Source organism: Scyliorhinus torazame, chromosome 7 (genome assembly GCF_047496885.1).
Source record: "Scyliorhinus torazame isolate Kashiwa2021f chromosome 7, sScyTor2.1, whole genome shotgun sequence".
NCBI classification, from domain to species: Eukaryota; Metazoa; Chordata; class Chondrichthyes; order Carcharhiniformes; family Scyliorhinidae; genus Scyliorhinus; species Scyliorhinus torazame.
In genome coordinates, this window is record NC_092713.1 from 30,566,623 (window position 1) to 30,589,728 (window position 23,106).

A 23,106-nucleotide genomic window follows, 5' to 3' on the forward strand; every position below is an offset into this window, starting at 1 on the left:
GTCATCTGCAAACTTACTGATCGTACCCCCGACACAGTCATCTATGTCGTTTACATAAATGATATAAAATAGGGGACCCAGTACAGATCTCTGTGGTACGTCACTGGACACTGGCTTCCAGTCACTAACACAGCCGTCTCCACCCTCAGTCTCCTACAAATAAGCCAATTTTGAATCCACCTTATCAAATTGCCCTGTATCTCTTGTGAATTTGCCTTCTTTATAAATCTCCCATGTGGGACCTTGTCAAAGACTTTGTGAAATCCATATAAACTACATCAACTGCTCTACACACCTGGTCATCTCTTCAAAAAATTCAATCAGATTTGTTAGGCATGACCTCCCTCTGACAAAGCCATGCTGACTATACCTGATCAAACCTTGCTTCACCAAGTGGGGATAGATTCTCTCCTTCAGAATTAGTTTCCCTACCACTGATGTGAGACTCACTGATCTGTAGTTCCCAGGCTTATTTCTACAACCTTTCTTTAACAGTGGACCCATATTAGCTCTTCTCCAGTCCTCTGGCATCTCCCCCATGTCCACCACCACTGATGCACTGTGGCGGCAGCGTGTACCATCGACAAGGTGCATAGCAACTTGCCAGGGCTCTTCCGGCAGCTTTTTCCACACTTGTGATCTCTACCACCTGAAAGGGCATGGGCAGCAGATGCATGGAAACACCACCACCTGCAAATTCCCTTCCAAGTCGCACACTATCATGACTTGGAATTGTATTGCAGTTCCGTTTCTTCATTATTGCTGTTTCAAAATCCCAGAACTCTCTCCCTAATAGGAGTTGTGCATCTTCACCAGACTAATTTTTTTCAGAAGAGGACTTGCCACTTTCTCAATGACAGTTGGTGATGAGCAATAAATTCTGGCCTTTCCCACTGATGATTTCAACCTATAAATTAATTTAAAATAAAAAAATCTGCCTTTTACCCATATCCTGCCTGAACGTGATTGGGGTGGTACACAGATGAAAATTGCCGCCATTATCTTTGTAGAATTCCAGCTAGTGGCTCATGAATTTGAACCTGTTCCTAAACAATGGTTTAATCTCCTACTGATTGGATAATATTGGTGAACTCTGCTGGGCTACTATAACGATCATAATGATTATCCTCCCTAGATGAATGTGGGAAATTACAACACCTTTTATATTGAGTGACGTTGGCGGCTGTTATGCAATCTGGAGTGTAGACAGCTTTGCCTTTCTAACTGAAAGTTATGTCCCAATTCTGTGCTGCAATTATTCTATGATTGTGTATCCCTGAGGAACATTGGGAGCAGTAAGTGCAGGTAGAAGTGAGCAGTCTTGTTGCACAGGTGGTAGCTGTTGGCTCGTGTGCAGTTACCCATTGCAGTCCTGCTTGTCCTATGAATTAATCTAGGGAAGTTGGCTGAATTTGGTCCGACTGTTGTATGGGACGTTGTATGAAATTAATGTGTTGCCTTTTTAACTGCACTGATCTATTTATCATGCATTCAGTGACATTGATCTATGTTACAGAACTGTCTTCAGGACAGCTGGCCTTTGCACTGTCACATAATTAGAAGACAATGCTCTGTGTAAAGTCTGTATGGGCTTTATAATTATTTAGAAAAAGTTTCAGACGAACAAATATTTAAAGAAAATATAGTGAAATGTTTCAACTTAAATAGGGCAGTGTATTAAAGAATATTGTAATGACGATTTAATTGCTTTTTTGTAGCAGAGATTAAAATGGATATTGACAGACTCTATGCAGTATTACCTCAGCTATCCAAAATCTTTTTCATCGAGGATAAAATTGGTGAAGGTAGGTTGGACACTTTCATTGTAAATACTTATAAACAATGAACTCTCTCTCTCTCTCTCTCTCTCTCTCTCTCCCCCCCCCGCCCCCCACACACACACACACACACTTGATCTTAATCTTTATAATTTTTGATATTACTTTGGCATGCCACAATTTTAGCTCCGAACCAAACCTTTTATGGGAACTATTTCAGAGATCACTTGTGAGGTTGAAGAAGTATGGGCTGATTTATTGGATTCTGGCAGGCGTATCGAAAAACAGACCTGCGTCGTATGATTCTTTAATATATCATGTCATACTTTTAGAATAGATAATTTAGTAGAATTTCAACATTCAATTTGGCAGTGTATCATAAGCAGGCCAATTGCATTCATAGATAATGAAATTTCTTTTCAGACCATAAATCAGCAATATCTTTTTTAAAGTTGAAGTCATCATCTAAATATACCGGTGCTTTCTTTTCCTCCCCTCAATAATTGTTCCAGTAAAGCGTATAGCAGTCAGACAACAAGCTTATATTGCAAAATTGATGACGTGCAGTGTGTGTGTGACTAATATTTTCTTTTAAACATGCATTGTAAACAATTTTGAAAAAGGTCTCCCAAACTGCAGACTTCTACCCCAGAACATTGCTCGGTTAAGCTGTGGCCTTGCTCCTACCACTTTTGAAATCCGTAGCAATGCCTTCAACTTCTGTGGTTTCTTCACTGGTTTTCACCCTTTTATAAATGTTGTGAGTCCAAAGCCCTGCGGCCATAGTGCTTTCCCACTGAAATGTTCTCTGCCCAATCTTGAGGCCCAAATCTGTCATCAGTATAGATTGCTGCTTGCTTTCTACTTGCTTTGTTCAACTATCGGAGGCCCAAGATATTTATTTCTTAACCACTGAACTTGCGACCGTCTGTTCTTATTTTTGAAAGCCATCTTCTCACCTATTGCAAATGGCGTTCCTTCATTTTTTTGTTCCTCTTCCTCTTAGTGCAGAGAATATGTGGTTTAAATGGGTAAAGTGATAACCGAACATTTTAACAGAACAGGTGGACTGGCAGTCATTGTGGATTCAGAGATTTTTTTTTTTAACATTTAAAATTCATTTACAGAAGCTTTTTTTGTTGTAGAAGGATGCCAAAATACATTTTTAAAAATTGTATTTTGTCCCTTTAGAAAAATAAGAAAAACCAGGAGCACTGACATCACTTTGGAATACAAGTGTGGAAATGTTTGCGGTCTCTTGAGCGCCTGTCTTAGCTTCTGAAATTCTCGGACTGTTCAGTAATACAAATACAAAGCTGTTTTTGTTCTGTTCTGCGGCTGCATCATAGTGGAGGCTACCTGGATTCATGTGGATAGAGTTGGAGGATTAATAACTATCACACAGACGCAAGAATGTGTAACCACCTTAAATGTCCTTCATAAAGTAATTTGTTGAATTCAAAGTGCCTTGGGACGTTCTGATGCACAAAAGAAAGCCACATTGCTTCCTTTCTTCGTTTTTCCCTTGTATTATAGAATTATCTGTTCATTTTAGTTTTCTGTTTTTGTGGGATGTTTTTCTTCATGCACAGACCAATACTTATCCCTCAACCAACATGTTATGTTTTTCACAAAAAAAAATAACCTGGCATTTACCACCTGTTCATTTGCGGTCTATGAAATTGGCTGTCAGATTTTATGCATTACAACAGTGACTATATTTCAGAAATACATTTGTCCATAAAACTCTTTGGGATTCCTGAGGTTGTAAAAAATACTATATAAATTTAAGTTCCTTTTTTCTTTGATTAATGGGATGCATATCATCAGTTGCCACTGCACATTTCACCCTGTTGTGACTTTAGCAGCTACTGAGCTTTGCTTTTGAGGTTGACTATTTTATGCTGAAAGGAGTTTTAAAATTTGTTTTATTTTCTTTAAATATGATTATGAGCCAGAACATGGTTTCTGATAGTATCAGTTAACTATAAAGTCTACATAGGAAAAATAGTATAGTCTTGCCCTACGACCAGATATTTGATTTTTTTTTGGGTAGTTGCAGGAATGTTCCAATTTTTTTTTTTTTTAGTGTTGGCTCCATGATATGATTTGCACTAATACACAGTAGAAATGACTGCTTCTATCAAAATCCGCCGCTTTTGCTGTACGTATTTCTGGAAGTTGAAACACACCAGTTCATTTGGCTCCAAGCACTGTAAACCATGCTGTTTTAAGATCTCTTTGGTTATTTTTACAGCATTCAGAATGTGTGACAAACATAGAAGAAAATTCTGAATACTTTAAAAAAATATTATTTGCAGTATTGCTTCTATAGGCATCTGGCTGTGTACAAAAAAGATACCAGGGTAATTCAATAAGATACAGTTATTTCAGAAAAGGCCGTCAGTTTTTATTTTTTGAGATTTATTATTTCCGTCCTTTTCTCAGGTACATTCAGTTCTGTTTATTTGGCTACTGCTCAATTGAAGTCTGGAATAGTGGAGAAGTTTGCACTGAAGCATCTAATTCCCACAAGCCATCCAGTGCGAATTGCTGCTGAACTTCAATGTCTGACAGTTGCTGGGTCAGTATCAACACCTATATTTTACTGTTACTTTATCTGCCAGCTTTTATATGGCGTGTAGAAGCTAATGACCAAATTTCATCTGCCTGTCAGTTCTTTGAATAGCAGCCACTTAACAAGTTCTCTGCCTGCCTAATTCTTTGCATCCAATTAGCAATAATATGCTTTTACAGGAATGTAAACAAAACAAACTGGAAAAATGCATAACATCAGTTATATTTGAAGGTTTCTTTGCTTTGTTGTTTCATTGAAAATATAATGATTGCATTAGAGCAATTCATTTCTCTGCTTCCCGGTTGTAGAAACAGCGTTTTGACTACAGATTTGACAAATTATCATTAAACCTCCATGTACGTGGCTCAATTGCTGCATTAGTTAAAAACATTTGGAATGCAAAGTAGTACATTGCAATCTGAGTTACATCCACTATAAACAAACAAACTTGATTTGTTCTAAATTTTCAAATGTCTACTGTAAAGAAAGACCTTAATCCAAATTTTCCTATTTTTATAAGTATGCTATCAAGCTGCCCGTGATGAGAAATAGAATCCTAGATTAGAAACAAGACTGAAAATTTGTCGTATTATAAGATGAGACTAGATTTTTCTTTTCCTCCTAATTTCGCTCCATGTCCTCTTAAAGGAGGTGATTTGTTCTTGGGTACAATTCCAAAATCACTACACTCTGGCCATTATTGGTGTGTAGTCCTGGACAATGTATTCTAAAAGGGAATTTGACTATTGAAGCCAACTTCAACATTTGGATAATACTTCTTTTGTCGTGTCTTTAGTAAGGGCCATTGAATAGTAGCCGAGCCTACTATTGGCTGTTGCCCTTTTCCACTCCATATCCTTGGGATGACAGCAAGATGACCTTAACTTGATGATCAGCCATTATCATAATGAATGGTGGAGCAGGCTCAAAGGGCCTCCTCCAGCTTCTATTTTCTATGAATTGTACCGGCCAAAGTGCTGCAACAGGGATCGGCTACTAGCGACGGGATTAATCCTGATACCACCTTTTAGTCTGTTGTTGAGTGACAAATAATGTGCATTTATTCAGCCTGATTTTCTTTAAATCAAAAGTGTGGTTTTGGACACCACAGTATTACTCCATAATGTGGCAAGATGTAGATTGATAGCTACAGTCCCCCTGACTCTAGAGTGTTTATCTCCATGGATATTTTTAATGTGGTCTAGCCACTAAGTGACACTAGTAAAGGCCTGCCAGCTTGGTAATGATGTATATTATAGAGTGAAAAGAGAGAGAGTGAAGAGAAAATTTTGTTGAGTGGCCTTCAAATAGAATTATATCTTTAAAATGCTGTTTAAAGTCTTCAATCCGTCGTGGTATAAGAGATCAAGGTGGATTCAAAGATGGCCAATAATTTTTTTAAAAAGATTTCTTATGATTTATAGTTTGCATCAGTACAGGTCACAACCTGAAATATATCTGTTTTTCTCCATTTTGTTGCAAAGTCTGCTGAGTATTTTCAGAATTTTGTTTTTATTTCAGATTTCCAGCATCAGCAATATTTTGCTTTTGTATTGATCATTGCCTGTATCATTCTAAGGGAGGGCGCCATTCAAATCATCTGTTACAGATTATGTGCCTCTTTATAGATAGGTGGGGTGATTGTTAAACTGGGGGCGATTAATCTGGATCATTCTGAAGAATTGGGCAGGGTACCTGGCTGGGTGTGCAGAGCTGCTGTATCCCCTGACTGGTCTAGTCTGCTATCTGTGATTCTGCGATGCGGAGGTCTAAAGCTCCTCCTGTGTGCAACCTGCAGAACATCTTCCTGCACTGAATTGTCTGCGGTGGAAAATTAAACAACTCATCGGATATGGGGCTCCACAAATATCCCCATCCTCCATGATGGAGGAGCCCAGAACATCAGTGCAAAAGATAAGGCTGAAGTATTTGCAACAATCTTCAGCCAGAAGTGCTGAGTGGATGATCCACCTTGGCCTCCTCTTGAGGCCAAGATGGATTACCTGGAAATTCCCCATCAAGCCACTAACCATCATGAATTGGCGTTCCTTTACTGTTGCTGGATCAAAACCCTGGAACTTTCTCCGTAACAGCACTTTAGGTGTACCTACTTGGCATGGACTGCAGGAGTTCAAGAAAGTAGCTCACCATCATCATCTCGAGAGAATTTTGGGGTGGGTAATGAATGTTGGTCTAGCTTTGGCCATGGTCTCCATGCTGTCCAATATCCTCAGATGGGAAAGCATAACTCTACAAATGCCTGCAATACACCAGCTGCTGGAGCATACGGAAAAAGTGTCTCTCCAGTCAGTGTCCCTTGTAGAACATAGTAGTCTGAACTAGACACCTGTTACTTGTTGCAACAAGTTTGTTTCAGCTTAAAAATTATTTTTGGCTGTTTATTGGTCTCTTTTTATATTATTTGGGAGGCACTTTACCTCAGTAATGTTGTCATGCAATGATCTAAAGTGTTGGAATTATTAATATCGAGAAGCTCTGCTGTTAACCTGCTTTAATATAACCGTTTAATTGCCCTATGTCACTCGAAGATGCTGTTGCAGACCCCAGTGATTTCAAAGAATGCCTGAGCGTTATTTAATCATCTCTGTTGGTGTTGAAAGACGTATTGAAGCTGAAGGCAAATGTATTGCAAGATGCGACTAGTTGAACTTCACTTAAGCTGCCTGCTCCCAATTTAAAGAAAATCTACCAGACTCTCATGCGAACGTTGCTGATTCAAATTTGTAATCAGTGGCTCATTTAGACAGAACATACGGGTTCTGTTGATAAGAATTTATCTTGTGTCTGGAACAAAGTTGTCGTTCTTAATGAGAAACCTTGAAGTGAGTTAGAGCAGATGTGCTGCTGAGGTTGCCTTGATGTACTGAGGTAACCCATCTGAAAGGAGGGCCGCTGTTCTATTTAGATTGCACGGCTATTTTATGCCACATTAATACTTTTCAATGAATATGATATTATGATAGATGACTTAGCCCGTTTATTATTATAATAGAACAAGTGCAAGCAATTTTATATTGTGTTCCCACCAAAATATTTTTCAATATTTAACACACTTTAATCCTTAACCATGGTGAACTATTTTTTAACTCTGTTGTAGCTCATTGTGAAGCCGGCTTATTCAGTATTCGTGCCTTGATTTGATCTATTCAAACTTATCTGATTCTCTAAATCAATTCATGTTTACTCCAAGTATTCTAAACCTTAAAAGAATATTTTATTTGATATTTTGTGGTGACTTTGTATCCTTGTTACTGTGTTTCTTGTGAATTGTGCTCTCATGAAGTACGTAACAAGTGATATCTGGCGTGAGGGGTTTTGTAAATGCAGTATACAGTTAGCGCTTGTGTGTTCTTGACAGTGTTAAAATTTTTTTTTTTTTTTAAAGTTAGTCAATTTATATTTAATTGCTGTTGAATTTAAATTGAGAAATGTTGGTCTTTTAAAATCAAAGTACTAGTGGATTTTCCTTTTACCCTCTAAATACAGGCATAGCTTATTGGACATTGTCATTTTAAAATCTTGCTCATAACAAATAATAAATACAATAAATTGCATGATATAATTTAATTTTATGGATAAAGTAGATTTCCCATGTTATTTATATTTATTCCAGCGGTCAAGACAATGTAATGGGAGTTAAGTACTGCTTAAGGAAGGATGATCATGTGGTTATTGTCATGCCATATCTAGAACACGAGTCCTTTTTGGTGAGTTTATTTTAGTTTAATTACATTTGATACCACAATGCCCAGAATTAACTCAAAATGGGAAACTTCTAAAAATGGTTTAATTTTAATAAGTTCTTTTTCAGGATCTTCTGACTTCTATGAAGCTGCGAGATGTACAGGAGTATATGTACAACTTGCTAAAAGCCTTGAAACGCATTCATCACTTTGGCATCATTCATCGTGACATCAAGCCAAGCAACTTCCTGTACAATGGGCGTCTGAAAAAGTATGAATTCCTACATAATGCCTATGTTATGATGCAATTAAAGTATATTGTTTGACTAAAAAGAAGATGCACATGGTATAATTTCATATCATTTGTATCTGTAAGGTAGTTTGTTAAAATTGTGCCTCAGGAGAAGTAAATTTTGGTTCGATTTAATTCTAGAGCAATCCTGAAAAGCAAATGCGTACTGCTCCTTATTACAGTGCATAGCTACAACAAATAAGTACTTTATTGGACAAATATATCTTTCTTTCATAAAACATTTATGTCATTGTGCTTGTGGTTTTATTTTAAATTTAAATGTTTGCATCTTAATGCTTAATGGGGTTTCAAGCTTATTGCAGTTTTATGCAGCAACTTTTGTATTCCTATTTTATTTGTCTGAAAGAATGAAAACTGTAGACAATTGAATGCTTATGAATGAAATTCTACCTTCCTCAACAAACATAGTTAATTTAGAACTTAGTTTGGACAAGAGGAGAGCTGACTTTATGTATTTTCTAATTATTTTGTCTAATCTCTCTATTGTTTTCATTATATTACAGATATGCATTGGTGGACTTTGGTTTAGCCCAGGGTACACCTGACACTAAAATAGAGCTTCTTAAAGTTGTAAAAACTGAGGACCAACAAGGAAGTTGCTCAAAGAGTAAATCAATGACCAGCTCTGGAAATAAGCTACATAACACCGGAACAATCAACAAATCTCTGGCTCAACATACAGCTAGCAAACAGCCCATTAAAAGGCCCTGGCCCCTCTCGCAAGTTAAACATGGAAAGGTTCTGTCATAACTTTTTTTCACATTTATATTCATAATAGGTTACATTAAAATTTGAAGGAAAATAACAGCGCTGGCAGATTCAATTATTGTGTCAAATTCCTTCAGCCTTTTGTTTAAAGGATACTGCCGGCATGCTACTTTTAACACTGTTGGTAATCTAGTATAGGAATGTTGGGGGAGTGCTCATTAGTGCTGTTAAGAAATGTAACCACTTTCAGCCTTGAAGATAATTCAGCTTGCAATCATAACTACATAATTGCAAGATAAATATGGATGAGGATGGCCATTTGACTTACCTTAGCATATCTCCATGTAGGAACGTAGGATCATATTAGAAGATGAGAAACAGGAGCAGGGGTAGACCGCACACCCCATTGAGCCAGCTTCATCATTCATTACAACCATTGTTTTGTCTCAACTCCACTTTCTTTACCTGTTCCCCATATCCCTTAATTCCATGAGAGGCCAAAAAACAGGAATTTGGCGATCTACAGAACTGTGAAAGACCATGTAAACAGTCCCATATTTAGGGCATAAACCCTGCAATTGTTCTCGTACTTCTCTATTTCAAAGTTTTCTTCGGCTGTACTGTATAGTTCAAAAATCAGCCTTTATGGCCTTCCATTGGTGCTCCATTCCATGCATTCATCATCCTTGGTGTAAAGTAGTTAAACCTAAACTGTCTTTTCATGTGGTCAATTGTTTATAGTTTCCGTCTCCTTGTTTGAGGATGGATGCAATTGCTTGGAAGGATTTACGAGAAGGCTCACGCAGCTGATTCCTGTGATGAAGGAGTTGACTTATGAGGAAAGATTGAGCAGGTTGGGCCTATGCTCATTGGAGTTTTGAAGAATGAGATGACCATACTGGAATGTATAAAATCCTGAGTGGGCTTGACAGGGTAAATGTTGAGAGGGTGTTTCCTCTCATGGGAGAATCTAGAACGAGGGAGCACAGTTTCAAGATAAAGGGTCTCCCATTTCAGACGGTGAGGAGGAACTTCTTCCCTCAGTGTCGTTAATCTTTGGAATTCTCTTCCTTGGAGATCTGTGGAGCCTGGATCATTGAATATACTTGAGGCTTAGTTGGATTTCTGATTGACAAAGATTGACAAATGGAATTTAGGATTATGGAGGACAGGCAGGAAAGTGGAGTGAAGGCTGCAGTCAGATTAGCTAGGATCTTATCAAATGGTAGAGCAGGCTGAATAACCTACTCCTATTTCTTCCACAAAAAGATGTAGCCTTGAGTTTAGAATTTGTATCCGTTAAATGTATCAAGGCTTATCTTGTTGATGCATACCCTGAAGGATCTTGAATACTTGGAATGCCTGAATGTTCTCTTCACGGTAAACATTTGCAGCTTCTCCTTATTGCTTGGCTGTCTACAAAAAAGCTGTTGTGATAGCTCTTGACTATCTTTTAAATGCTGCAAGGCTTTTGCCTTCACTTCCCTACCAGAACGTCAAATTTTTAATCATTATTTGCATGATGGAAACGTTCCTAACATTGGGCCTACAGTAGACAATTTGAAGCTGGGCTACTATCGGCTACTTTCATAATGTCACATAGGGCGAGAATCTCCGGCCGCGTTGGGCTCTTGCTTGAGCGCATCATGGCTGGGAAATGCTAGGAAAGTCCTCCAGCGAGCGTCCCGACAGGCTCCCCGCCGCGCAAGATTCTCTGAGGTCCCGCGAGACGCCGGGAGTTGGAAACCCGCTCAAAATGGGCAGGACAGAATGACACTCGCGGAAGTAGGTCATAAACCTACTTAACGACCTATCTGCGTGGGATTTACCGGCCTCTCTCTATTCTTTGGCCTCCCCTGGGAGGCTGCAGCCTGACGCTGATCAGTGCTGGTTCACACAAAGGTGGAACAGCACCCGGGGATCTCCCAGGCCATCGGAGACCCCTGATGGTCAGGGTAAGTGCAGAGTCCCCTCGCCCTCCCCCTGGAATATGAGCACCTTGGCACTGGCCAGCTGGCACCTTGGCACTGCCTACCTGGTACTGCCCAGGTGCCTGGGTGGCACTATCAAACCAGCAGGAGCATTGCCAGGGTGGCAGTGCATGGGTGCCGAGTGCCTGGGTGGCACTGCCAGGGGCCATGGGGGTCTTGCCCCATAAAATGAGGGTGGAAGGGGGGTTTGAAGGGTGGGGGTTTGCAGGGCAAGTAAGTAGGGGCTCTGGGGGGGAAGGGGGTGATGGGTGGGGGTCCTGGAAGGGAGGGGGTGCTGCAACGAGACTTTGGGGGGAGTTGCTGAAGAGGGGGGACCCCTAGAGATCCCATAGCGGGGTGTCCTCACTTGGGGGTGTGGGGTAGTGTCCATGTGCGTGGAGGGGTGACATTGCCCATGGGTGTGGGGAACTCACAAGCTCACTTAGAGATGAAGGCACCCTTTCAAAATGGCGACTGATCTCCATTCAGCTCCCCAGTGCTTAAAAAAAAAAAAAATTCCATGTGTGGCCTCAACCGGTGAGAAACTCCCCAGAATTCAAAACAATGATTAAGTGTCATTGAATAGTGGTGGGGAACTCCCTGAAAAACCACAATTAAACGTAGAAATTTTTGGGGAGAATCGGGCCCATAGTGTTCTATATTTATCCTTTCTATATTGTTTAGTGAGTTGGAAAATCTCAACTGGCACCCCAAACATTCGCTCCCTGCACTACTGACACACAATGGCAGCAGTGTGTACCATCTACAAGATGCACTGAAGAAACTCACCAAGACTCCTTCAACTGCACCTTCCAAACCTGCAACTGCTACCATCTAGATGGACAAGGGCAACAGACAAATGGGAGCTCCACTACCTGCAAGTTCCCCTCTAAGCCACTCACAACCTTGACTTGGGAACTATATCGCCATTCATTCACTATTGCTGGGTAATTATCCTGGAACTCCCGCCCTAATAGCACTATACCACATAGACTGCAGCGGCTCAAGGCAGCAGCTGACCATCATCTCTCCAGGGCAATTGGGGTTGGGTAATAAATGCTCGCCAAGCCAGCGACAATCATAAACCATGAATGAATAATTTTTAAAAACAAAGGAATAGTCTGATGGCTCATCTCCATTTCTTCCAGGTTCATAGCTTGGTTGTAGAAGTTGGGCTCTGGTAAGACCACATCCTGAAAAATTAGCACAGCAGTCTGTTAATACCCCAAGTTCTCTTTCCTGTCATCCTTAGCTCATTTAACTCCTCCTCTACTATTTGTGTAATACTTTGCACTTGTTGCTCTTAGCATTTTATCTATCAGTGAGTTCTTGACTTCCCCGTCCCAATTTAGAGTCACCTGGGAATGGAATAATTTGCATTGTTCCTGAACTCCGTTGATTGGAATCTCGGAGCTGCAGTGAGGAGTGGTAATCCCACTCTCTTCCTCTTCACCCCATCTTTACCAACAGTTATCACTCCCGCATACGATTCAGATTTTGGCATGATTGGTTTATGATGACATTATTTAGAATTAGTTTGCTACTAGTCCTTTTATGCAACACTAAGAAAAGTGTTCAGAATTTTACGGCATTTGTAAAGTGAATAAGAAGATACTGCTTCTACTGAAAGGAGAGTTGCTAACTAGAGGACAAAGAATTGATATAGTTGGCAGAAGAGCCAGAGGAATCTTTTATGCAGAGAATTGTTATGATCTGAAATGCATTCTTGAAAGGGTAGTGGAAGCTGCTTCCGATAGTAACATTGAAAAGGAAATTGGTTGAATACATTGGTGGAAGGCAATAATTTGCAGGAGGGTTGGGACTAATTGGATAGTTCTCTTGCAGAGTCAGCAGAGATACAATGGGCCTTCTCTGCTGTATAATTTCAGCCACTAATGGGGTACTGTAAACTGGTTTAACTGAATACACATTTTAATGGCAGGAAATGCTGGAAAAACTCAAGAGTCTGAAGAAGAGTCACACACAACTCAAAATGTTAATTCTGTTTCTCTCGCCACAGATGCTACCGGATCTGCTGCCTTTTTCCAGCATTTTCTGTTTTTATTTCAATTTTCCAGTATGCAGTATTTTGCTTTTTATGCAATTTACCGGTATTGAAGATATTATCTTATTTTGAGGTATTAATATTTTGATATGATTTGGTTTGTGTATAGACGTCATTTTACATATGTTGTATCGGACAAGAACACAATAGCTTTAAAACATTTTATTGTAGGAAGATTCATCAGTTCCACGTTCTGTTTTTGGGGAAAGAAATTTGAATGTTCGTACCACTGGAGTTTTTGAAGGTACAAGTAGTAAGGTAAGAAGACTGCAAGGAATTATCAACCCACTGCACACAAAGCTGATATTTACAGTTGTACACATCCGAGATCACCACCATGCAGCAATTTCATTAGCTGAGGCCACTTATTTGCCTGTGACCTCAAGTGATGCAGGTGTTTTATGTAGTTTTTCACCTGATTTTTAGTTTCTTGATGACTTTCTTTGCTATCAAAAATGATTCCAGACTGCTGGTGATACTTTGGATTTAAATCTCAGCTGATACATTTTTTACTACTGCGGTCCATTCATTCAACGCAGCAACAAAGTCTTTGTCCATCTGGAATTGGTCGCAATGGAATTGATCCCTGCAACTTTGCCTGTCGCATTTTAAAGTTTTGCTGTGACTGTTACAAAAACTTGAAACTTTTTAGTTATTATTGGATGATCTTTCATTGCACTGCTCAGAGATAACCTGAAGTCTGGAGCATGATTATAATGCATAGTGTTTAAGATAAAAGTTATGCTTATCCATTTTAATAATACTGCTCAAGTTCTCCCTTTCAATAAGTGGCCTTAATAGTCACATTCTTGGGTTAGGGCAAAGCTAAATGCCGCTTTTTTTTGTAACTGCCTGTCACTGCCCTTGGGGATAAACCAGGTTAGCAAAAAGCCAATAGTGACTGGTTTTCTTTCTCTCCATATTTTTGATACAGACCCGTGCTCGATTTATACAGGTTATGTTTATGCCTTAATAAAATAATTTTTATGTCTAATTTCTAAATATATCAATTCTAATTGTTAATAACCTAACCATTTGATTGTTGTTCTCTTGGTTCATTTACATATGAAAAGACAGGTTGGATAAAAAGCAACTCTCCGATAAGACTGTCCCAAACAATTAGAACACATTTAAGGCATCGTGGCCTAGAGTTTTCTCCAAGGGCACAAATGGGAAAAGGTGCCCAAATTGCACTCGTCTGGCTGTTGTAAAATTGTGCTCACAATTCCATATAAAGTAATATAAGCATGAAAGCAAAATCTTCCATGAATCAAATTAACCAAGCCAGTATAATGACTGTGTGGGTTATCTTAGTGCTTGTAACGTGAATCTGTACTAGATTCTGTAAAATTGTGGAATGTTAAAAATTTGAAATAAGCTAGCTTCAGATTACTGGATGTTCAATATTGCATCTCCATAAAATGCTAACTTCTGCATTAATTTTAAAATAAGCACTAGAGCCAGATTTATCATAGCACTTAGGCAGTCCTTTGGGCTCAAAGATTACTTGCTTCTGCTCCAGGTCGATGAGTTCTGAGATGGCTGATATGCCCAATGCATATCATTCTCCATTTTGGTTGGTTACAAGTTGCCGTCTCCCATGAATCGGTGGGGATCTTTGAGGGACATCCCTAAAGCACACCTTCTCAGTCAGCATCTCAAAGGCAACCTCTCAACCGCCAGCCATTAGGAGTTACAGTGTACCCATGGCCCCTGGCTGACCCTAAAGTCCATCATAACAAACACTTGTGATTGGGTCCTTGGTGTCTCTACCTGAAAACATTGTGACTGGTTTGATGATAACAACCAAGAGATACAGGACCTAATTAAGCATAGATGAAAATCCATTGCAGACTAGCACTTGGACAGATTGACCTGCTATGTCAGACATTTGATTTCGATGTTTGTTGCATCTGCAAATTGGTCACGTTTTTTCTCAGGTTAGTTTTTTTTGTTTTGCAGCTGGTGAAACCTGCAAAGAATGCAGATTTAACGTCCAGAAAAATAATGGTGGCAAAACGTAAGATAACATCATCAAAGGGTATGACAAGTGGATTAGGCCGAAGGCCTGCCATCTGTCCATCAGATCTGACTTGCGATTGTTACATGACTGATAAGATTTGCAGTGTTTGTCTTTCAAGGTACAGTGAACAATTTAAGAAACCGATCTTTTGTGAAGAAACGTAAGATTTTAAAGTGCATTATTTTATGAGAATTCTTGTTCATTTGCATTAGAATTTTAGAATCAAAGTACTTAGGATTTTTTTCCTTAGAAAATTTGAGATTTGCATATTTTGGAAAAATTGCAAGATGAGAGTAAAAGCTTCTGCCTAACGTTTGAATGAAGTATTTTCAGCTTTGGTAGAGTTGGGTGGGGCTAGATTCAAATTAAACTTTCCTCTACTTTTTAATCAGTGTACATTGATGTGAGCCTTTGATGCCTCTGGCACACACTGTTTTCCCCACTTCATAATCTCACTATCTTTATGACTTGCAGCATGGTACTGATTCTGGGCAGTTTTGTGCTGTGTACTCAACCCCACAATGAACTGGGTAGACACTGCTGGCAGTGCCTGGGTTTTTTAAATCCTCGTGCATGTTCACAGATATTTTTCTATAGCCTAACCCCTTTCTATCTCTTAACATTCTCCAGACCTGCAACCCTCCAAGATCTCTGCGCTCCTTCAAATCTAGTCTCTGCAGTTTTAATTGCTCCACCAGTGGTGGTTGTACCTAGACCTCAGGCTCCGGAATTCACTCCATAAATCTCTGCATCTGCTCCGTCAATCCCTGTCTTTCCCCAATCTCGTGCTTGTACGTGCTTCTATCTGGTCCCTTCCTCTCATGGTCATCTCTCCTAACGTCGGCTTTGACTTGGCAACAATTTTCGTTTGATTGTGCCTGTGAAGTAATTGAGCTGTTTTTCAGTATTAAGCCACTCTATAAATGTGTTTGAGTTGTGGCTAAAGCCAACTAACTGATGGGATGAAAGACTCTAGTTTTGTTGGATGTAGTTTTGTTGGTTGTAAGATTCTTGCGTGAAGTGAGCTGGGTTAAATCAGTCCAGAGCCTTGAGGGCATAAGCCGCTGCCCAAAACGGCACCTAATCAGCACTAAATTACCAACATCATTCAGGCCACAGATTGGTTGATTTGCAAATTGGAAAATGCCATTGGTGCAGTTTGTGATACTCTGAGGCACAGTCTGCATTTATTCAGTCTGTTCCTGACTTTGGGTTGTTTATGTGCCTGCCTGAATGAAGTAGGAGAGAGTTCCCTTCTCCAGCACAAGATTTGCCAAAATGTTGATATAAAAGTGTGAATAAAGCTATGGGTGCGATTCAACAAAAAAGGTGTCATTTTGGGTGTGTTTGGTGGGATGATTCACGCCGCCTTTTTTGGTGAGATCCAGACCGTTATTCACCCACACAGTCATTTCTTTGGAGCTTGGGGAGTATCTCACCAATAAATCCCATACTTTGGCCGGGATTCTTGGGCCGCGCCTGACTTCTGACCAGAAATTCACGCCCGAGGTCAACGGATCTTTACATGGTCCCCGTCCCATACCTGGCGATCTAGCGGCAGGCAGGGCCGAAGAATCCAGCCCATAGAATTTATTTTCGGTAGTGGGGAACAAAACTTGCTGGTAAAGCTGGCTGCTTGGGGATCGGGCGCCATTTTGAAAGGGTGTCCCAATCTGAGCGAGGTGGAGGGTGAAAGTTGATGTTGTAAACTCCCACAAATTTGGGGAGTGGAGCTCATGATTCATCACTGTCACTAAGATTCCATTCCACTAGGCGGCAGGCCAGAGAGCTCTCCTTCTGCCATAGCCTTGAACTTGTAATGTTCTCTAGGTTCTCTCCAGACCACCCAATGTCCCCTCACCCCATACCCTCTCCAAACTCATTGTGTCCATGAGGCTCAACCCGTTCCCTCAACTCGATTCCCACTAAACTGCTAACTACCCCGCTTCTCCTCTTGGTTCCCATGTTATCCGATATTGTTAATTCTCTTTATAAGCTACAAATCTGCCATCATCACCACTTGACCCCCTGCTTCGAAAAATACCAACCCATTTCCAAAGTCCTTGAATGTTGGCGCCTTCCAAATCCATGCCCACCTTCCCCGGAAAACTAGGTTTGAATCTCCCCGATCAGGTTGCCGCCCTTGCCACAGCTCATCAAAGTCACAAATGGCTTCCTGTGACACTGACAAAAGGAAATTCTCCCTCCTCACCCATCTTGTCTTGCCTGCAGCCTTCATCAAGTTGACCCCCATGCCATCCTCCCTCCAGTGCCTCTCCACTGTTGTCCAGCTGTATGGCACTGTGCTCGCTTGGAATCATAGCCAGAAAACCACCTACAAAATGGCTTCTCTTACTTTTCCCCACACAATTATCTCTGGTGTCCCTTTGGGGAAAGCCAGCATTAATTTTCACATGTATGCAACGCTACTGCATCGCCACCTCTCTCAGTGCCTCCACTGTCTCTAAATGATCAGACAGCCTGTTGGATATTCAGAAATGGACAAGCAGAAATGTCTTCCAATTTAAACACTGGGCAGACCGACGATGTTGCCTTCTGCCTCTGCTGTAAACCCCATTTCCCAGCTACTGACTCCATCTCTCTTCCTGTCAGCTGTTTGGGGCTGAAACACCGTATTCATAATTTTATATTTGACCCTAAGTTGACCGTTCAACCACATATCCATGCCATCACTAAGATTATCTATTTCCACCTCTAACATTGCCTGACCCCACCCCTACAACAGCGCATCTGTTGTTGAAAGCCCCCTCCATTCCCTTGCCTCTTGTCTTGAGTATTGTAGCACACAGCGGCTCGTCTCTCATTTTTTAATTGAGGTCATCCAAAACTCTGCCCGTGTCCTAATTCATACAAAGTTCCATTCATTTATCACTCCTGTGCTTGCAGGCCTACAATGGCTCCTGGTTAAGAACCGCCTCTTTTTATTTTAAACCCACCTTTTTGACCAAGCTTGTGGTCATCTGCCCTAACATTTCCTTATGTGCGTCGGTGTGTTTTATTATGTTTATGGCGCTGTTGTTTATTGGTGTAGTATAAGCCGTAGTTTCAATTACACTGTGACACATACCAGTCATGAAATTACTGGTATAGACAATGCCATAGAGGTACATACTATTTACTGAAAAAACATCTGAAATTCAAAATAATATTCCAAATGTTCCATGAAATTGGAGCAACTCATTCATCTAAATCGAGATCAGATGCAGGAAAGTTCGTAATTTCTTCCATTATATAAGAAAATCTAGCACCAATAGGATAGATGCTCCTGTTTTCAAAATAAAGATATTTTCCTCAAGTTTTACTGTCCCACACCAACTGGTGTTATCCTACACATAAGGGAAGCAATATGTCTCGTGCTTACCCAGATTAAGGGATGCAAGTCAATGTCCCTAATGTCTATCCTTTGTATTCATTAAAGCCCGAGTGAATAAATATTTCAATCACCATGATCTCTCATTTTAATGTTTTGCAATTGGATTGAATTGATTTATTGTGCCATCAATTAAATGTTTAGAAATTATTCTCTACATGCAATAGCCATCCTCTGATTTGTCTGCTTGTGGAGGAGTGAGAGGGAGATTTTCTCTCCATAGCTTGTCTGTAGTATTCCTTTACTGTGTGAATGTGGCATTGTCAAACAGCTGTGCAGTCCATCCTCTCCAAGATTCTGAGTGAAGCATCTCGGGGCCTCCAAATATTGTTGTATATCTGCACCAATTAATAAAGTGCTCAGGTGATCTGAATCAAAGCTTCTAGTTTTGTGTAAATCTTGCAGTGTCACCTTTGCGCCTTGTATTTTCTCTCTTATATTTAAAAATCCAGGTGAAAGGCTGCTGGCTGTCGTCCAGGGTGCCTTTAGACTTAAAAAGAAGGAACGGAATATCTGTTCAATCAGGAATTAGTGCCATTAAAGAAAACGTGTACATGCAAGGTAGTCTGAGTAAAGTAGCACAAGAAAGAAATTTAAACTGAGTTATTTGGCACCCAATTTGATTTATATATTGAATGGAATTGCTTAGCAGTATATCTGTACATGTAGTAAGATAACTCCTTTATCATTAGACGGCAGCAAGTTGCCCCAAGAGCAGGCACTCCAGGATTCCGAGCACCAGAGGTCTTAATGAAGTGTCCGCATCAGACTTCAGGTATGGAAGGGTTAAAACAGTTTTAGTTTATCTGTGAATTGGGAACCAAACTTGTACAACGTTCAAGATGTTAACTGTTTGAAATTGATTCTTTCTCCTAAAGCTTTCTTTATTTAAAAAAATCTACATCTCCTTGGGAAGAAATATTTATTTGTGTGCAGGTCATAAAGCAAGAGTGGGGACGTCCGGTTGCGGCTATGCCTAGGTAGGTCGCACTGTCAGCAGCTCCCGCCGACAACGGACTTTTGGGCTCTTGTACGGAGCTCCAGCGGCACTTGGACGACGATTACCGGTATGGGAAGGAAACAGTGAGGGTCCCCCAGCGCTGTATGGAGTGGACCAGGAGTGGGGCGATCAAAAAAGCGGCTTTGGAGAAGAGAGGAGAGCGGGCACGAAAAAGCAAGATGGCGGCTGGCGGGGATCAGGCAGCGTGGGCCCAGTGGTCACTGGAGTAGCAGGAGTTTCTTAGGAGCTGCCTCACTGAGCTAAAAGCGGAGATGCTGGCCCCGAGAAGGCTTCTATCGAAAGGTTGGTGGAGACCCAGAAGACTCGGGGGACGGCGATCAAGGAGGTGCAGCAAAAGGCCTCTGACAACGAGGACGAGATTTTGGGCCTGGCAGTTAGAGTGGAGGCGCACGAGGCCCTGCACAAGAGATGGCAGGGGAAGCTGGAAGACCTCGAAAATAGGTAGAGGAGGCAGAACCTGCAGATTCTGGGTCTCCTGAAGCCGCGGAGGGGTCGGATGTGGGTGCGTATGTGACCACGATGCTGGGAACGCTGATGGACACGGTGGCCTTCCTGGGGCCCCTGGAGCTGAGCGGGGCACACAGAGTCCTGGCAAGGAAGCCTAAGGCGAGCAAGCCGCCAAGAGCTATGGTGGTACGGTTACACCGACAAGGAGTGTGTCCTGCGATGGGCAAAGAAGGAGCAAAGCAGTAAGTGGAAGAACTGCGAGATCTGTATTTACCAGGACTGGGTGCAGAGCTGGCTAAGAGGCGTGCGGGATTCAACCAGGCTAAGGCAGTCCTCCACAGCAAAGGGGTGAAGTTCAGGCTGCAACAATCGGCGAGGCTGTGGGTCACGTACCAGGACCAGCACCATTATTTTGATACGCCGGATGAGGCGTGGACTTTTATTAACAACGAGAAGCTGGACTTGAACTAATGGACTGCTGTATGTTGTTTGGGGGTGGGGGGGGTATATGTTGGTTTTCCCCTGTGTTTTTTTTTTTTTGCCCCTTTGTTCTGGGCCCTCGAGATTCTGGGTCTGTTTGCTGTTGGTATAGAGCTCCGTCACAGGCGGTGGGGACGGGCCGTAGAGCGAGAGCAGTTTACGGGGTGGGGGGGAGTCACTCATCGTTGGGGATAGCAACCCAAAGTTTGTTTGTTTGTTTGAGCTTTTCTTTCTTGACACACGGGAATAAGGGGGGGGGGCTCTCTGTCCCTCACTTGGGTGGGGGCGGGGGGGATGTTGGAGACCCATAGAGGGAGCCAACAGTGGGATTGGAGGTAGGAGCGGCCGCGGTCATCATGAGTCAGCTGACTTACGGGAGAGCAATGGGAGGCGGGGAAGTGGGGTTAAGCGGATGCTTGACTTGGGAGAGGGGGATCGGGGGGGGGGGGTGAGGGCTGGGATGCTGCTTTGCTGGCTGTAGGGGAAGCAACATTCAGAGTCAAAGGGGTAGTCGGAACGGGGAGCCTCCGGCTGGAGTGTGCGGGAGACGCGGTCACGTGGCTGGCCTAAAAAAGGGGATGGGCTAGTCAGCGGGGGGGGGGGGGGGGGCTAATTAACCCTCCGACCAGGCTGATCACGTAGAACGTGAGGGGCCTGAATGGGCCGGTCAAGAGGGCCCGTGTGTTCTCGCACTTGAAGGGGCTAAAGGCAGACGTAGCCATGCTACAAGAAACGCATCTGAAGCTCGCTGATCAAACTAGGCTGAGGAATGGATGGGTGGGGCAGGTCTTTCACTCGGGGCTGGATGCGAAGACCGGGGTGTCGCAATCTTGGTGAGCAAACGGGTGGCATTTGAGGCGGGGGGGTATTGTGGCGTATAAAGGGGGTAGCTATATTATGGTAAGTGGCAAGCTGCAGGGGGCCCTGGTGGTGCTACTGAACGTTTATGCCCCGAATTGGGACGATGCGGACTTTATGAAGCGAATGTTGAGTAAAATACCGGATCTGGAGTCATACAGTCTGGTAATGGGGAGACTTTACAGTGCAGAAGGAGGCCATTCAGCCCATCGAGTCTGCACCGGCTCTTTGAAAGAGCACCCGACCCAAGGTCAACACCTCCACCCTATCCCCATAACCCAGTAACCCCACCCAACACTAAGGGCAATTTAGCATGGCCAATCCACCTAACTTGCACATCTTTGGACTGTAGGAGGAAACCGGAACACCCGTAGGAAACCCACGCGCACATGGGGAGAACGTGCAGACTCCGCACAGACAGTGAACCAAGCCGGGAATCGAACCTGGGACCCTGAAGCAATTGTGCTAGCTACCGTGCTGCCCAGGAGGTGGAGGAGGCCTCGGCAGAGGAGCTGAAGGGCAAATGGGAGGAGGAGCTGGATGAGGGCCTGTGGGCGGACGCCCTGGACAGGGTCAATTCCTCCTCATCTTGTGCCAGGCTTAGTTTGATTCAGTTAAAGGTGCTACATCGGGCGCACACGACAGAAGCAAGAATGAGCAAGTTCTTTGGGGTGGAGGACAGGTGTGTGAAGTGTTCAGGGAGCCCAGCAAATCATGTCCATATGTTTTGGGAATGCCCGGCACTTAAAGAATTCTGGCGAGGCTTTGCAAAGACTGTCCAAGGTCTTGGATACTTGGGTAAAGCCGAGTCTGGGGATAGTGATATTTGGGGTGTCAGAAGATCCGGGAGTGCAGGAGCCGAAAGAGGCCGGAGTCCTGGCCTTTGCCTCCTTGGTAGCCCGGAGACGGCTCTTGTTAATGTGGAGGGATGCGAAACCCCCAAGTGCGGAGACTTGGGTCAGTGACATGTCTGGGTTTCTAGGTTTGGAGAGGATAAAGTTTGCCTTGAGAGGGTCCTTGCTGGGGTTCTCCAGGCGGTGGCAACCGTTCCTTGACTTTCTCGCGGAACGTTAAATGAGGTCAGCAGCAGCAGCAAAAAGGGGGGGGGGGACTGTATGGGTTGTGGATATATTCTTGTCAATGGTCGTTATCCCACCTTGTTTGTTAAGTTAATTTTTTTTTTGTTTTTTGTTGCCTTCTTTCAGTCGTAGTTTTGTAAAACTTCTGTAAAATTTTGAATAAAAACAAGTTTTAAAAAAAAAAAGCGAGTGGAGAGCCAATGTGCTGAATTCACTGATTTGAAAAGACCAATTTAGATGATTTATTGGGGGTTGGAACTTTGGCCAGGTGTTGAGCCAAACAGGTTTCAGCCTCTTGTTTCTCGGTGTAATTGCTGGCACTCTGGTTCCCATCAGAACTCACTGGAAGACTTTTCTAGTCTTTCCTGAAATCTGGATTTTGAATTCAACAACTGACCATCTGTGTTAAAATGCATAATGGCATTCTCTTGCTACATGTTTCTAATAAAGCCCCTGGACTCGTTCTAACCTTATTTAGTTGTCCCCCAAAAAAGCCTTATTTAGTCATCTCCAAAAAATGTCCCACACAGGTAGAACATCAGAAAGGTGGATTGGTATCCCAGTGCATTGTGTTACGGAAGAGAGTAAAGATGCATTACATTCCCTGGAGCTATAGGTTCCCAGGTCCATCCATGGTGCCAGAGATGGGAAACCAGTCTTTTTTTTTTTTAACAATACAGCGCAGTACAGG

The 23,106-nt window shown here is 42.2% G+C and overlaps 1 protein-coding gene across 2 annotated transcripts in view; it reads left to right on the forward strand.

Moving 5' to 3' along the window:
* The window catches only part of cdc7 (cell division cycle 7 homolog (S. cerevisiae)), a 69,134-nt gene that overhangs the window by 27,608 nt on the left and 18,420 nt on the right, over positions 1 to 23,106 (forward strand). Inside the window, exons 3-10 of one of the 2 annotated variants that reach the window (XM_072510474.1) lie at positions 1,719 to 1,805; positions 4,227 to 4,362; positions 7,991 to 8,084; positions 8,189 to 8,331; positions 8,877 to 9,111; positions 13,288 to 13,374; positions 15,079 to 15,257; positions 19,223 to 19,305. In XM_072510474.1, the coding sequence (XP_072366575.1) occupies positions 1,719 to 1,805; positions 4,227 to 4,362; positions 7,991 to 8,084; positions 8,189 to 8,331; positions 8,877 to 9,111; positions 13,288 to 13,374; positions 15,079 to 15,257; positions 19,223 to 19,305 (1,044 nt within the window). The remainder of the gene's footprint in view (positions 1 to 1,718; positions 1,806 to 4,226; positions 4,363 to 7,990; positions 8,085 to 8,188; positions 8,332 to 8,876; positions 9,112 to 13,287; positions 13,375 to 15,078; positions 15,258 to 19,222; positions 19,306 to 23,106) is intronic. The other variant, XM_072510475.1, reaches the window with a different exon arrangement.